This window comes from Callorhinchus milii, unplaced genomic scaffold (genome assembly GCF_018977255.1).
Source record: "Callorhinchus milii isolate IMCB2004 unplaced genomic scaffold, IMCB_Cmil_1.0 Scaffold24, whole genome shotgun sequence".
In the NCBI taxonomy this organism is placed as follows: Eukaryota; Metazoa; Chordata; class Chondrichthyes; order Chimaeriformes; family Callorhinchidae; genus Callorhinchus; species Callorhinchus milii.
The window spans coordinates 6,589,907-6,603,093 of NW_024704765.1; the positions used below are offsets into that span (position 1 = coordinate 6,589,907).

The 13,187-nt window shown below is 45.4% G+C and overlaps 1 protein-coding gene across 1 annotated transcript; it reads left to right on the forward strand.

Annotated features, from left to right (window-relative positions):
- The first annotated feature begins 443 nt into the window (after window positions 1-443).
- Window positions 444-11,289, forward strand: LOC103187436. Its single transcript, XM_007906937.2, has 12 exons — window positions 444-858; window positions 1,833-1,911; window positions 2,584-2,640; window positions 2,900-3,043; window positions 3,424-3,510; window positions 4,486-4,549; window positions 5,370-5,503; window positions 6,959-7,105; window positions 7,666-7,752; window positions 8,060-8,135; window positions 8,796-8,872; window positions 9,821-11,289. The coding sequence occupies exons 1-12, from the start codon at window positions 773-775 to the stop codon at window positions 9,902-9,904; spliced, it is 1,122 nt and encodes a 373-aa protein (XP_007905128.1). The 5' UTR covers window positions 444-772; the 3' UTR covers window positions 9,905-11,289.
- The last annotated feature ends 1,898 nt before the right edge of the window (window positions 11,290-13,187 follow it).

The window sequence follows — 13,187 nt, forward strand, 5'->3', positions numbered from 1 at the left end:
CTCCCTAGTCAATTGGCCAATCGCTTTCCAGGGCCGATAATTCCTCCAAAAGAATAAATAATAATAATTGAGTCATTCAATCCACGACTGTTTGTGGGACGCTGCTGTGCGCAATTGGCTGCTGAGTTTGCCCACAAAATGCACAGTCACTCCAATTTACAGGATATTCTGTGAAGCACTTTGAGGCATCTCAATGGGGTGGTAAGGCGCTGTATTAAATGCAAGGTTTATTATTATGAATTAAATGGACAAATAGAGAAGCGTAGTCCGAATGTGACCTGTTTGAGCTTCAGGTTAGTTTTAGGATCAAAACGGGAACTTGTAACAGATTCGCACGTCAACAGATCCACAACAAAAAGCAATGTCACTGCCCCTCACACACTCGCGCACAGCAAAAAGGAAATTAACTATGTCACTGTGTCGTAAGAACAAAACTTGTGCACGATACAGGAAGAAGCATGTGTCTGCGAGTTCTCGGAACAGAGTAGAAGAGACAAACCCAAGAGAACCTGCGCAACAGTTTATTTTATCACATTCAAGTTTACCCTCTGCACTCGCACCAAGCAAGAAAGAGACAGAGAGGACGGTATGTTTTACTGGTGAGCTGGAAAGAAAGAGGTTTTTATTTTTAGTTTGAAACGGGCTACTTCCTGTGTTGAGTTTTGTCAACCAGGTCGAGAAGAATTTACGATGTAGGCAGCAGCTGGACATCGCTCTAGACGGCCTTGAAATCTGCAACCTTCGGAGCCCGTCAGTGATTGGAACATCAGGAATGGGCTGCATTAGTGTGACGGCACGCTGCGCTGGAGCTGACAATGAACAAGAAGAGGATCTGGTACAAATACCAAGCACCTGCAGGTCTGCGACTTTATCTTTACAACAAGACTTTACATCAGCCATATTGTGGGGGGCGTTTCGCCCACAAAACACTCAGCAATTACACTTTACAGTGTGTCCGGTGAAGCGCTTTGAGGCGTCTCGAAGACGCGATAAGGCGCTGTATCAAATGCAAGGATTATTATTGTTATTTATCAGCTGGGACCTTGCATTTAATCTAACTTATGCAAAGTATTAGTTATTTCAAACTTGCCTAAAATATAGTCTCTTGAAGGAGGCTTGGGCAAATATACAATTTATACAGATCAGACTGATGCGAGTTTTACTGTACTTGTAAACCAACTGTTCAGCTTTTCTCTTGTGCACTGAATCCACAGGAATGTGAAGATAAACTAGGAAACGACGGAGCAGGAGCGTGATACTGATCTGCCTGACCGGTATTCTAGTTAGTGTTGTTAACGAGAGCAGAGAAGGGACAAACCGGCCACCAAGAATGTCCCGAGATCTCTACTGGGAAATGCAAGTGTGGGCCAGATATCAAACAGCAGCTGATGCTCACAGAGCCCAGGCCCTGGTGTGTCAGCCTCGCTCGGTTAGCAGCCCTCTGTGTAAATAGGTTGTGGTTAGGAGGTCTATACAAATACTCTGATACTCCACTGTTGCAGGAGGCACTCATCAGACAAGGTGTTAGACATACACTGTTCGGAACAAGAAGGGAGTTTCTCCGGATCACCGGCCTTTGTGTTTGTGGGTGTTTGGTGTGCGCAAAGTGGCTGCTAGCAAAAAGCCATCGCGATACTGGACAGTCGGTACTTGTTGAGCGCTTTGATGTTTTGATTTTTACCCATTGCTGATTAAGAAATCTGTTTGTAACGATTGCAAACTTCATCCAGATATCATTCAGCCTCGGGCAGGTTGTGGTAATGTTGAGCTACTCCCCTGTGATAAGGTGCTATACCCAAATGTAAGGATTAATCGGTTGCTTTGTTTCACAGAAGGCAATCTATACCTCCAGTGTGCGGGAAGGAAGTTGCCTGCCCCCAGGAGCTAGATACTCTAATAAATATTGAAGAGGTGAGCGCTCATGCCATGTCCCTTTCTGGCTAAGACATTGAGGCTGACAAAGTGTCCGCCCTCTGATTCAATCAGACAGGACAATGTCACTCACCACAGGATCTGCTTCAGACCAATTGTATCTGCCTGACCTGTGTGAGTGCGCGTGTTCATGAATGAGATTGCATGTGTCTGTGTAGGAGTGTGCATATGCTTTATGTGTTTACATGTGTCCGTAAGCGTGCACATGAATGTGTGTGTGTGTGTGTGTGCGTGTGTGTGTGTGTGTCTCTCTGTCTGTGAGGGAGTGTCTGTGAGTGTGTCTGACATATCTTTGTCACTGAACATTTCCGTGTGTCTGTCTCTAGCCACCTACTTGCATTACAACACAGACAGACAGAGAAAGAGACCCATAGACAAACACCCCTAATATCTGCACTGTTTTCATATCCACAATGGGACCAATCCCCAATTACTGGGGATAATGGGCTCTCCATTTTACACAAATACATGCATCCTCATCAGGAATGTTGACACATACAAACAGCCACGTACACACACACACATGGACCTGGACACAGACACATTAGACACTGGACAAACTGCACCAAGGGCACTGGAACTGTGGCTTTACTCTTTTGGTTCATGCATCAAGGTTCAAAACCACTGTTCCCTAATCTGCTTGTCTTTCAGGAACGATTCAACGTAAATGAGAGTTCGATGGAAGATAAATTTGAATCAGCATCTCACGTAAGGACCCTTTTTAAGAAGGTTGTCTGTTTGCTTTCCTACCTCCTCTTCCACCCAACCTCGGCATCAAACAATCGTTACCTGGTTCACCTCTTTGACTGCGCTTCTATTCATCGTTTCGCCTGAGACGTCCTCCTGTAGTGAAAGGCGCTGTATAAATGGAATTGTTTTATTGTAATTGCATTGCAGGTTCACGAGCGCTAACGTTTGCTCTGGATGAATGGAGCTATTTACGTTTAGCGCATTGTCTGTCTTTCAGGATCTTCACCGGCGAAGGTCATGCAGAGAACTGGGGAGGACGCTGTATAGCGAGCCAGTGAGTGGCTGGGAAGGAGAGAAACTCGAGGCTCTTGGTGAAATCGTGTGGGCTTCTCAAGTCATTCTTTATGACCGACACACTCAGGTACCACCGCTCACATCTAATAGACCCTCCTTTATTTTCCTGCACAAGCTGACAGCCCCCTCCCTATACACCAAGCTGCAAACCATTCCACATCTCTGCAGCTCTGTTTCTCTCTTGCACCAGTCTCCTGAAGCCCATCATCTCTATCCTCACTTGGCTTCATGGGTTTCCCATCCCCCAGGGGATCGAATGTAACTTGACACCTTGTCGTTCCAATGCACTCTGTAAGAACCAATAATAATAATAATAATGCTTACAATTACTATAGAACTTTCACATCTGGAGGACATCCCAAAATGCTCCAGAGGATATATTGTAAAGTAGGGGGAAGACATTGAATTAGTCTGATCCCTAACAAATGTCTTTCTAACTTTCTGCAGGAAGACGGCAAGAGGTATCTCTTTCTCTTTCAATCCCACCTACTTTTACTGGCAATGGAAGACGAGGGAAGCAAGTTTATTTACCAGGTAAAGCCTTCTCTCTTCGCTTACAAATAACACCGGTGTTAACAAAACTAGTAATGCCAGTAATAGTTAATCAGTGGACTTTGTGATATTTAGTGTATGTGGAGTCCTGTAGCTCAGTAGTTAGAGCTCTTGACTCACAAGCAAGAGACCTGCGTTTGATTCCTGGCAAGGCGAAATGTTGGGCAAGTTTCCTTACACCACGCGCTTCTGTTTACCGAGCAGTCAGTAGGAACCCAGTTGTTAGTTGATGGGTGGATCGCTTTTCCGGTCTTAATCATTCCTTCGAAAAAAATAATAGTAACAAATTGATCACTTCAATCCACGACTGTTTGTGGGACGCTGCTGTGTGCAACTGACTGCCGCATTTCGCCCATAAATATACAGTCAATTCACTTTACAGCATATTCTGTGAAGCGCTTTGAGACGTCGAGAAGACGTGAAATGGCTATATCAAATGCAAGGATTATTATTATTAATAATCACTGTAGAGGCACTAGTCGCACTCTTCGTGAATCGCAAATTACCTTTTACTGTTCTGCTAACCTCAGGCCTAAAGACCAGACTGTTGTCTGCTCTTTGGAAATGCTTGCTTTCAGCTGCCAGATGGCAACACAGCACCATTTGCCTCCCAAGCCAACAAGCATGACTTGGGTTCTCTGATTGGAACTCGCTCAAAGAGGAAGCAAATGTGGTTTCCATCACACCTCCTGCAGATAGGCACAAAATAACGTTTGCACTGTTCAGTGTAAATTACGAGTTTTGACGTTATAACGGTTGTTCGCGATGATCGTCACACACAGCATTTGCGAACCTTTTTTTTTCGCGTCTAACATTAACACCAACACCAACACCTACAACTGGTCAGTTCCAAGCACAACACCACCATCCTGCATTCATAAAGCACCCTTCCCAAACGTTTGCTTTTTTCGCCTGCAAAACGCACTCTCTTTACAGTAAATAACCTGTGATTCCCAGGGACTCTTACCTCTGTCGGGAATATCGGTTAAGACATTAGGAGACGTGACCTTTGAAATCGCCGGTAAGTTCTGGCCCTGTAAAACCTCTTGTTAGCGAGACAGAGAGACATGGGGTGGTTGGGGGGGGGAGAACAAGCAACAACAACAACTTACATTTATATAACGTCCTTCATGTGGAGAAGAGTAAGAGTGATAGAAAGGGAGAGGGAAATAATTAACGTATTGGGATCCTGCAGATGTAACCGCATAGTTTGTTGCTTGTCCAGCTAGGATACCTTGTGCATTCTTGCCCAATGAATCCATCAACCTCCTTGAAAATGCTTCTTAAAATGTATTTTGAAATAGCCTTGAGATAACCAAAAGTGCAGTCAAAGAGACACAGTGGAGTCCTGTAGCTCAGTGGTTAGAGCACTCGCTTTGCAAGTGAGAGACCTGAATTCAATTCCAGGCAGAGGGCGAAACCTTGGGCAAGTTTCCTTACTCCACACAGAGCCTAATAATAATCCCTCCAAAACCAAAAACAATAATAAATTGGTCATTTTCAATCTACGACTGTTTGTGGGACATTGCTGTGCGCGATTGGCTGCCGCGTTCGCCCACAAATATACAGTCAATTCACTTTACAGTGTGTTGTGTGAAGCGCTTTGGGACGTCCTCCCGACGTGAAAAGCGCTGTATCAAATGCAAGGATTATTATTATTATTTTGAGACCTTGTGAATTTAGTGATTTTAGTGATAATCTGATATATTAACTGTTTCCCCCACTGAAGGTGGACTCCCCCTCTCCTCTGAGAAATTTTTCATAACGACCCCTACTCTGTTAGACTGCTATGCCTTTCTCACCTCATCATCTCATTCCCTCGTCTTGTGTCCCATCTCCAGGGTCAATGTTCGAATCCAGGATAATAAAATGTGAAAGTCAGGAAGAGTTTAACGTCTGGATGGCTCATTTGCCAAGACGGGTGAAGAAGGCCTCTGTGTATCGACCACAAAGGCAAGAATTATTATCAATCCTGGTAAGCAACATAATATTTGCAGGCATTTTTCTTGGGGGTGGGGGACGAATAAACTCATTGTGTTATAATAGGATGTGCTGAAAATAAAATATCAGTTGTGATACGACTAACTGCGCTATGGGGATGCACAATCATAGAATTATACAGCACAGAAGGAGGCCATCGTGTCTGTGCCGGTTCTTTGAAAAGAGCTATCCATTTTAACCCCACGCCCCCGCTCTCTCCCCATAGCCCCGCAACCTTGTCCTCCCCAAATAGTTATCTGAACAGAAAACCAGTCACCGCTCTTGGGAAACGGCCAAACTGCTGCTTAATAATGATCCTTGCATCTGATGCAGATCTGTATCACGTCCATAGTGTTACAGCAGCCTATGAACCCTTAGAAAACTAAGGCTCTTCGGGCTTGAGAGAAGATGCTCTGGTGGATCCTTTTAGAGGTGTGTACGTTTGTTTTAAAAAATGGGATTGAAAAAGTAAACGCAGAACAATACTTTTAGATGCACCAAGACATTGGAACGAGAGAAGACAGATTTAGAGTCTCAAAGAACAACAATTTTATTACGGACCTCAGGAAGTTTATCTTCACCCAGAGGATAATTAACGACTGAAACAGGTTACCAAGAGGATGGGAGGTGGGTGTTCTGGTAGGATAGGATCAGATGGGCTGAAGGGTCTTCTTACCCCGAGACTAATCTCGTGAAGTTGTGAGTTTTTCTGAGGATGAATTTGTTGACACGAGTGTTGTGTCAGTGGTGTGCAGTACCATCCCTCTCCACTAGGTGACGGTAGTTCGTTTTGTAAATGAGCTCCGCTGCTGTGTTGCAAATTGACTTAAGAACCAATCATTTTTGCACTAACATCATTAGAATGAGTTGAACTAAATGGATCTGTAGCCCCCTCACCGTTAAAAAGTCAGTCCTCGGATAAGACGGTTCAAGTCCCTTCTGTATGTTCAAGTTGACGTGAAGGATCCGACGGCACTATCCAAAAAGAGAAGGTAGTTTCGCTCTCCCAACGTCCTGGTCAACAATCTCACAGGCAAACTCAGTCATTCATTTTGTGTCTGTTTGCGGGACACCGCTGTGTGCAATTTGGCTGCCGTGTTCGCCAACAAAACATACAGACTTTAGAATATATCCTGTGAGCGCTTTGAGATTATACTCCTGATGTGAAAGGCGCAAGTATGAAATGCAAAGATTATTATTTGTATCATGTAGTGATTTTATCACTGTACAGGGCATACGGCGAAAGCATTTGGATTAAAAGACCTGACAAGATCTTAATAAACTGGTGGAACAGGCTCAGTGGGCTGAATGGCCTCCTCCTGGTCCTATTTTCCTAATGTAGCGTTTCCAACCCCCTTTTCTGTGTTTTTGGACGCCTTGTTTTTTTCCCTTCTTCCCTTCGTCTTTGTCCCCAGTTTAATGCTGATTCCCGATGGATTGTGGTTGACAGGTCCCCTGCGACGAGCTTTGGAAGAAGCAGAAACTAAAGACGTATTTGCTGCAGAACCCTATCAGAGGCTGGGAGGGAACTCCAATCCAGCACCTGGGAAAAATCACCTTCCTGTCCATGGTGCAGTTCAGGGGCGCTGAGAGCCAGGTCTGTCTCATCTTCTTCCCTCGATGGTAATGCTAATGATTACAGGCATTTTCAGCAATCAGTGAGGAGCTCTTGTAGGTGTCCTCTGGCCTGGTTCTTTCCAAGGTCAAAGAGTCCCAGTGTGTCTAATTACAGTGTAATTTGCATTAATACGGCACTTTTCTTGTCTTGCTGGGCAGTGTAATGTGTTGCTGTTGGGGGAAGGGGACTGTCGCGGGTGTGAGTGCCAAAGGACAACACCTCTAACAATGCAGCCAGAGCTTCTGTAGCACTGCACTGGAGTGTCAGGCTTGACTATGTGCTCAAAGTCACCAATGTGGGCAATGTTAGAAGCCAGAGTGCATCAAACGCACACAACCCATAAGCTTCCGACCAAAGGCTGAGCCAAGCTGAGATACACAAAGAGATACAATGGCAAAATATATCGATGTTTCCAAAAAGCAAAATCCATATTGTAAGGTTTTTTTAACTAAAAGTTGAGTTACCCACTTGGTGGAGATATTTCTCACTGGACCATCCTTTTCTCTGAACCTAATGAACCTTTTGCTTTACCTGCTCAGATGTTTGAAGAGAGGATCCTGATTTTGTTTTCGGACGAGCTTGTCATTCTTTCCACTGACGATCAGAAAACGAGCGTTCAGTATGAGGTACAAAATAATAATCCCTCCAAAAAAAAAACAATAATAAATTGGTCATTTTCAATCTACGACTGTTTGTGGGACATTGCTGTGCGCAATTGGCTGCCGCGTTCGCCCACAAATATACAGTCAATTCACTTTACAGTGTGTTCTGTGAAGCGCTTTGGGACATCCTCCCGACGTGAAAAGCGCTATATCAAATGCAAGGATTATTATTATTATTATTAACAACAATTACGTTTGCCGAAATAAGAGCGGGTTCAGAGGAGTCATTTCCAAGTTAATGCAATAATAAGAATTTTTCTGTTCAAAACAGGGCAGGCTTCCTACGCACAGCATCAGGGCTTTGGAAAGATCAGCTCTCTTAAATCACCTGGAGTTTGAGATTACAGGTCAGTCGTTATCCCCCATTTCTCCGGACAAGGTTTGTGAGTGGAGAACGTGCGATTTGCTTCTCGGAGATAAAAAAAAAGAAACCTCGATTGACTCCCCGTGCATTTCGCAGTTTTTATGTGCGTCAGCCTGGCTCAGTCAGTAAGAATCTCGCCTCCGAGTCAAAAGGTTGTGGGTTCAAGCCCCACGGCAAGACTTGGAATTCATGTAGTCCAGGCCGACAATCCAAAGCAGAGCTGGGGGTTTGCTGCATTATTGGAGGTGCCGTCCTTCAGACGAGGAATAAAACCCAGGTCCCATCTGCCTGTTCAGGTGGATGTAAAAGAGAAGGGAATTTCTCCTGGTGTCCTGGCCAACAATCCCCCAAATAAAATTAGTGGGTCATTGCAAGAGCAAATCGGCCGTTGTGTTTGTGTTTGCCTACAAAGCCACTGCACTTTACAGTAAATCCGGTGAAGCTCGTTCGCGTCACCAACCGTGACAGGCGCTGTATCAAATGTAAGGATGATTATTATTATTATTGTTCTTATTTCAGATCGTCATCGATAATGGTGTTTCTTTTAAGCTCCGAGGCCCTGCCCTGCCCCACGTGAAGGGGGCTGTATAAATGCAAATTGTTGACGTTGTTGATCTCTGGGTGCAATTCTCTTTCCCTTTAGGTAACATGATGGAGTCTGTGTTGGTTTCCTGTTCGAAGCCAGATGATTATCAGAGCTGGCTGTTTCACCTGCAGAAGGTATTTATTTGTCACTGCGCTGGGATTCTTAAACGGAGTCAGTTTCAAAGGCAGTGCTGACGTTTGAACTGAGGACACCTCAGTTTCCATGAGATAACCTGACAACACCCAACCCCTGAACAGACAACTGCCACCCAGGCCACCCAAGAAGAGGAAGAGCTGCCATTACTGATATAGTGACCACCCACTCTGGCTAGCGTTGGGTCTACGAGTTATCCACAATCAGGTTATCTCGTGGAATCTGAGGTGTCCTCTGAGCTGTTACCATGTTGTGTTCAAATGTCTCCACTGCCTTTGAAACCTACTCCGTTTAAGACCCACCTTTGCGCTGTGACCTTTTCCCTTCGGCAAGCTATGCAAATGTAATCTTGTTGTTGTTGTTGTTGTTGAGTCAGCCTGGCTCATTGGTAGCATGTATTGCCTCTGAATCAGATGGTTATGACTTCAAGCACCACATTGGTACTTTGTCTAGACTGACACAGCAGTGCACTGCTGGGGCGGGGGTTGGAGCAGTGGTCCTCATCGTAAGAGATGCCGAACTTCACACCGGACATTAAACTGGGATCTCATCTGCCTGTTTAGGTGGATGTTAAAGATCCCGTGGCACTATATAAAAAAAGAAGGCAGTTTCTCTCTCCCTCTGTAAAGTCCTGGCCTGTAAAGTCCTCCCCCCCGACAAAATTGGTCACTCACCTCCACGGCTGTTTGTGGGACATTGCGGTGTGCAAATTGGCCGCCGCGTTTATCTGCAAAATACACAAATTCTACACTTCAAAATAAATCCCGAGAAACACTTAGAGACGTTTTCACGACTTGATAAGAGTGCTACATCGAATGCGAGGGCTATTGTAGCACTGTTATGTTACGAGCGCTTTATAAATGCCGTCAAGCATGTCAAGATCTCTTCCGAACAGGTGTAACGATGTGTTTGTTGTGTTTTCTTGATAGCCGGACTACAGCACCAACACCCTGCCCCTAAACGGACAACTGCCACCCAGGCCACCCAAGAAGAGGAAGAGCTGCCATTACTGATATAATGACCACCCACTCTGGCTAGTGTTGGGCGTATGAGTTATCTACAATCAGCTTATCTCATGGAAACTGAGGTGCCCTCTGAGCTGTTACCATGACGTGTTCAAATGTCTCCACTGCCTTTGAAACTGACTCCGTTTAAGACCCACCTTGGCGCTGTGACCTTTTTCCCTGTTTATTATTTTGTTTCCCCCCCCCCCCCCCCATCTTATTGTCCCTCCTTAAGGGATCGTCTCCCGGATGGAGACGAAAGAAGAATGTTCCACAAGTTAAGAAGTCTGACAGGCTGAGGTGAGGTGGAATTTGCTCCTCTGTCGCGCTGGAGATGTGTAAATATTGTTGTTCGTGTTTAGTTGTACAGTCTGAATATCACATTTCACTTTCTTTCACCAACTTACCCTGTCGTCTGTTACCTAGAATTCTGTTGCCCCTGTGTGGCCGTTGCTGGTGTTCGTTTCTGAGCTGAGACCAAACCTCACGTCTTGTGTTCCCACAGTGGAACACATTTTCCCTTTGAGTTTCAGTCATTCGTTTGTTTTCCTTTCTTAAGTTATTTTATTCTCCTTCTCCCCTCCCCCGGCCCCTCAATCTCCCCGTGTATTCTGGATGAGAACTTAGACTCCTGATTTCTCTAGCCCCCCCCCCACCACCCCCAAACAATGCTGCTCTTGTGAATAGAAACAAGATCCCCGCCCCCACCCCACCTCCCCCCACATGGTACTGAGATGTGTTATATCAGGTAGATTGGTGGGAGGATGGGGGGTGGAAATGGAGTGTACAATTAGTAATATTCGTAAACCAGATTTGTTCCGCCAATTGCGACTTGCGAAATTCCCAGTAAAGATTCCCTTCTGGACGGCACCAAGCCGGTAAAGTCCGTGAGCAGAACCGTGAGCATTGCTTTTAGTCACTTCACCACCACAACTTGGACACGTATCAAGTTTTGCTCATTGAATACCTCTGTGACCTTACCGGCTTGGCAACCGGCTGTTTCCCACCAGGGTTTCTCTCGCTGGCGATTTTTGTTGCCACCCGTCCCCAGTCGCACATTCCGCCACCCAATCCTCGCGAAGTCGCAGTCAGCCTGACGGAAAGTATCCCGTGTGGGTGGCGTGTGCAAGTGGAACTCCGCCCGCTTTGGTTACTCCTTAAGATCTGCTAACCGTCAAGTGCTCCGGGAGGCCACCCCTGCGTCAGTGGCTCTGTGTAAATGCAAGTTGTTGTTGTTGATGGGTTTCGGGCCTGGCTGTCCGAAAGAGAACAAGACAACCGGGTTTGGGCGAAGATCTTAAGGTTCGATTCTTCGAGGGTCAAGACACGACCTGCGGAGCTGTGCGAGGCGATGGTTAATGTTGCAAAAGTAATAAAAAGGCTTTTAAAGTGCAGTGCAAGCCAATGCTTCCTTTGCTCAGTCAGATTTCTAGCCGCTCAGTTCTGTTTGCACTGTCTCACCCACAAACACACACCTGCCTCCAAATTCCTCTTTCGGTCCCTTCAACGTCAAAATCTGGCCACGTGTCACTGAACTCAAAATGCTAGAACATCCCACACTTGTCATCACATGGATACGTCAGCCTCGTGTGTCGATAGCACTCTTGCCTGAGTCAAAAAGTTGTGGGTTCAAACCACACGACAGGACTTTGAACACACGTAGTCGAGGCCGCCAGACCTGCTGCAGTGTTGGGGGAAGCTCTGCTTGGTTAGGAGTGGTGTTCTTCAGATGACACATTACGCTGAGGCTCCGTCTGCCTGATCGGGCGCACGTTAAAGATCCCCATTCAAAAAAGAGAAGGCTGTTTCTCGCTCCAGGTGTCCTGGCCAGCAATCCCCCCCCGAAATAAAATTGGTCACTCGCTCCACGTCTGATGTTGAGACAGTGCTGCGTGCGAACTGCCTGTGTTTGCAAATAAAATATAGTCACCACAGAAAAGTCACAGCAAATCCTACGAAGCACTCTGATACATCCTCCCAATGTGAAAAGCACAATATCAATTGCAAGGATTATTTATTATGATTTGCTATGATAAGGGCCGTAGAGGTTGAAAGAGAAAGGGGAGTAGTGGAGGGAGAGTGTTTCAGAGCTTCAGGACGTAAGTGGTTGAAAGCTCTTGGTCTGCAAACAAGAATAACCGAAGCCAAAGCTCTGGCGTCTCTTCACTTAAGTGTCTGGACATTTTGCACTGCCCACAAAGTTCTGTAGAAGCGCCTTTGCTTTCGCGTGAAAGAGTGGAAAGTTTTGCTGTGTCCGCTGATTTCCTGTCAACCATTAAACCAGTGAACTGTTATTTTTAGCAAGCACGCGACAGGTTGTGAAACTAATTTTGGTGATTGAGCTTATGTAAGTCCCTCAAAGATCAGAGGATTCGCTGGACCTTCCAGAAGCCTGAGCCGTAACGCAAGTCAGGAACTTCCCCTGAAACCAAACGGTAATATGTTGATAGCAGCTCAGAGCTCTGTAGCACTGAGTACAGCACCGATTCAACCTCTTCCTCACACAATTCTCATCAATAGTGCGTGATCTGGAGTCCTGTCGCCTATTACCTGCCACGTAAGTGAGAGGAATCGGGTTTCGATTCCCAGGCAGGTCAGGGCGAAAGATTAGGTAAGTTTCCTTACTCCGCACACACACACACGCCTCTGTTTACCGGGCAATAAGTAGGAACCCGGTTCTTAGTCGGTTGGCGGTTCACTTTTCCGGGAGTAATAATCCCTTCAAAAATATATATATTAACAATTTGGTCACTCAATCCATGATTGTTTGTGGGACGCTGCTGTGTGCAATTGGCTGCCAGGTTTCAAAGTTTCAGGGTGTGTCGAGGCTGAAATTCATTTGAATTCCAGGTGGATTAGCAGAGTGTTGGCCAGAAGGCATCAAACAATTTCCTATCAACTTACAGCCCGGTTTGTTTTTCAGAAAGTTTGTGTTTGTGTTTCACGAGTGAAATCGAAAATGTTGTTTATCTTTGCAAATGTGGTTTTCAGATCATTGCTTTTTTTTTTGCTGCCACTGCTCATTTGAGTGACATTTGCATGGATGGTAGAATAGTTCAAGAGTCATCATTTCTGCAAATCAATTAGTGAAAACCACAGACAAAACCATCTTACATGTGATGATCTTACTCTCCATGCACTTTTCACTGAATGGAGAAAGGTGTCTACTGAAGTTTCACTTGCAATATGCAAATACTCAATTGCCCATTAACTTGCAATCTCCACAATAGTTAAAGCTCCAATTAAATCAGTTGTTATTCTCGCAGTTGGCTCAGGCCAACTCACAAGCCTG